Source organism: Penaeus vannamei, chromosome 27 (genome assembly GCF_042767895.1).
Source record: "Penaeus vannamei isolate JL-2024 chromosome 27, ASM4276789v1, whole genome shotgun sequence".
NCBI lineage: Eukaryota > Metazoa > Arthropoda > Malacostraca > Decapoda > Penaeidae > Penaeus > Penaeus vannamei.
This window is the reverse complement of record NC_091575.1, coordinates 35,440,047-35,441,845: the sequence shown is the minus strand read 5'-3', so window position 1 is coordinate 35,441,845 and position 1,799 is coordinate 35,440,047. Positions and strand designations below refer to the sequence as shown.

Genomic DNA, 1,799 nt, shown 5'->3' with positions numbered 1-1,799 from the left:
AATTTACGCCTTAGCTGTTATAATAGTTTATGAAAAAAAGAGAAAAGAGTTAAAAAGAGTGAGAGATAGAGTCAGACAGACACTTCTCATTCTCACGCATATGCGATAGAAAGAGAGTACATGTATGTGTGTGGGTGTGAGTGGCCATGTCTGCGGCTGTGCATTCATGTGGTTTTGTCTCTAAACAGCAATAACTGGTTCTTCCACCAGTGGCGTGCAGACAGGAAACCAGGAATATGATACAATTTTATAAGTATCCCTTTACGTAAAACCCAAGACATTGTTGCTTTGTCATTAGGGTTCCTGATTGCTCGCAGACACTGGGCTTCCTCGACCTTACAGTCTAACCTCGGCACTTGACACCCCGAAGGCTGCATGTAGTATATATCCTGGGCCAATATTCACGATGCATTCATAAGCACTACACAGTCTTCAAAATGAAGTCTGTAAGTATAAGACATATCATGGGATATGTATCAACACTCCTGTGGCTTAGACATAAGATTGTGATTATTCAGCTAAGTCACACTTGATGTTTGTGTAAATGTCTAGGTATTGTGTTGAGATTTTATAGGTGCTGCTTGTTCATTTATATTCACTTTAAGATCAATCATTTATTACATGCTACTTTAAACTTTCTAATTTTGTTTTCTCTCTATCACTCTCTGTATACCCATCTCTTCCGTTCTTGCGTCTTATCTCCCTTAATTCCTCAGCTGCTGTTCCTCCTGGTCGTCGTGAGTGCCCTGTCGTCGTCGAGCGCCGGTCACTTCAAGAAGTTCGGTGGCGGGGGCTTTTCTGGTGGCCACCGCCCACTCGCCCTCTACCCGACGGTCGCCCTGCCCATCTACGGCGGCCACGGCGGGTATGGCGGTTACGGAAGCGGGTATAGTGGCTACGGAAGCGGATATGGTGGTTATGGGTATAGTGGGTATGGTAGTAGCTACGGCGGTTATGGTGGTAGCTACGGCGGTTATGGCTGGTGAAGTCTGAGAAGGGTGAACCGCAGCAGACAACGGAAATGATATTGGAATATGCAAAATAAACGGAGAAATGAACCAATTCTTTTTCTGTCCCACGTTCTCTCTCTCTCTCTCTCTCTCTCTCTCTCTCTCTCTCTCTCTCTCTCTCTCTCTCCCTAAAACACCACTGGTTCTAGGAGGTTGGCAAAGAATTTACCTTTGGGCAACAAATCAAATTTTAATAATTTGGGTGTCCTTTAGCCGTACATTGCAAGCGTCAGTCAAATGAGAGAAAAACAAATATTCTGTATCAGCTTCCCAATCCAAGGCGGATCCGATGCTTTGTCTTCAGGTGCAGCAAGACAGAGAACCCGATTTGCAGAGAGAAGTCCTTGCAAACATCAGGAGCTTCTGATCGTATTACTGTTTTCTGTTGGTGTAGCTGCCCGCCGTCTGGGCCGAGTCTGAGAGATAAAATTTTAAGGGCATCTTTGAAACACACACACACAAACGGAAACATTCATTTTCAGAAAAAAAAATCCAAGCGCCAGCAGTCGGAGTGGATATTTACTAGAAAGGTCTAACTCCTCATGTAAACGTGTGAATGGATTTTCTCCGAATGAAGCTTCAACTCCGATGATTTTCTGGCATAAAATATTTGGTCTTTAAGTTGTCGACGATCATGAAATGGGTAAGCTATTTAGACACAAATGGTAATGATCTCACAAATAATGAGAAAAATGTATAGCACTGAAAATCAGAACGATAATTATTTATTGCTACTATGAATTCATGGATGAGAAAATTTAATGATATCAAAGACAAGTTCCAGTTAGT

The 1,799-nt window shown here is 42.7% G+C and overlaps 1 protein-coding gene across 1 annotated transcript; it reads left to right on the top strand.

Moving 5' to 3' along the window:
- Positions 1-310: 310 nt before the first annotated feature.
- LOC113825252 (keratin-associated protein 19-2) lies at positions 311-1,058 on the top strand. The gene is made up of 2 exons (XM_027378063.2): positions 311-446; positions 717-1,058. The coding sequence occupies exons 1-2, from the start codon at positions 438-440 to the stop codon at positions 984-986; spliced, it is 279 nt and encodes a 92-aa protein (XP_027233864.1). The 5' UTR covers positions 311-437; the 3' UTR covers positions 987-1,058.
- Positions 1,059-1,799: the final 741 nt, after the last annotated feature.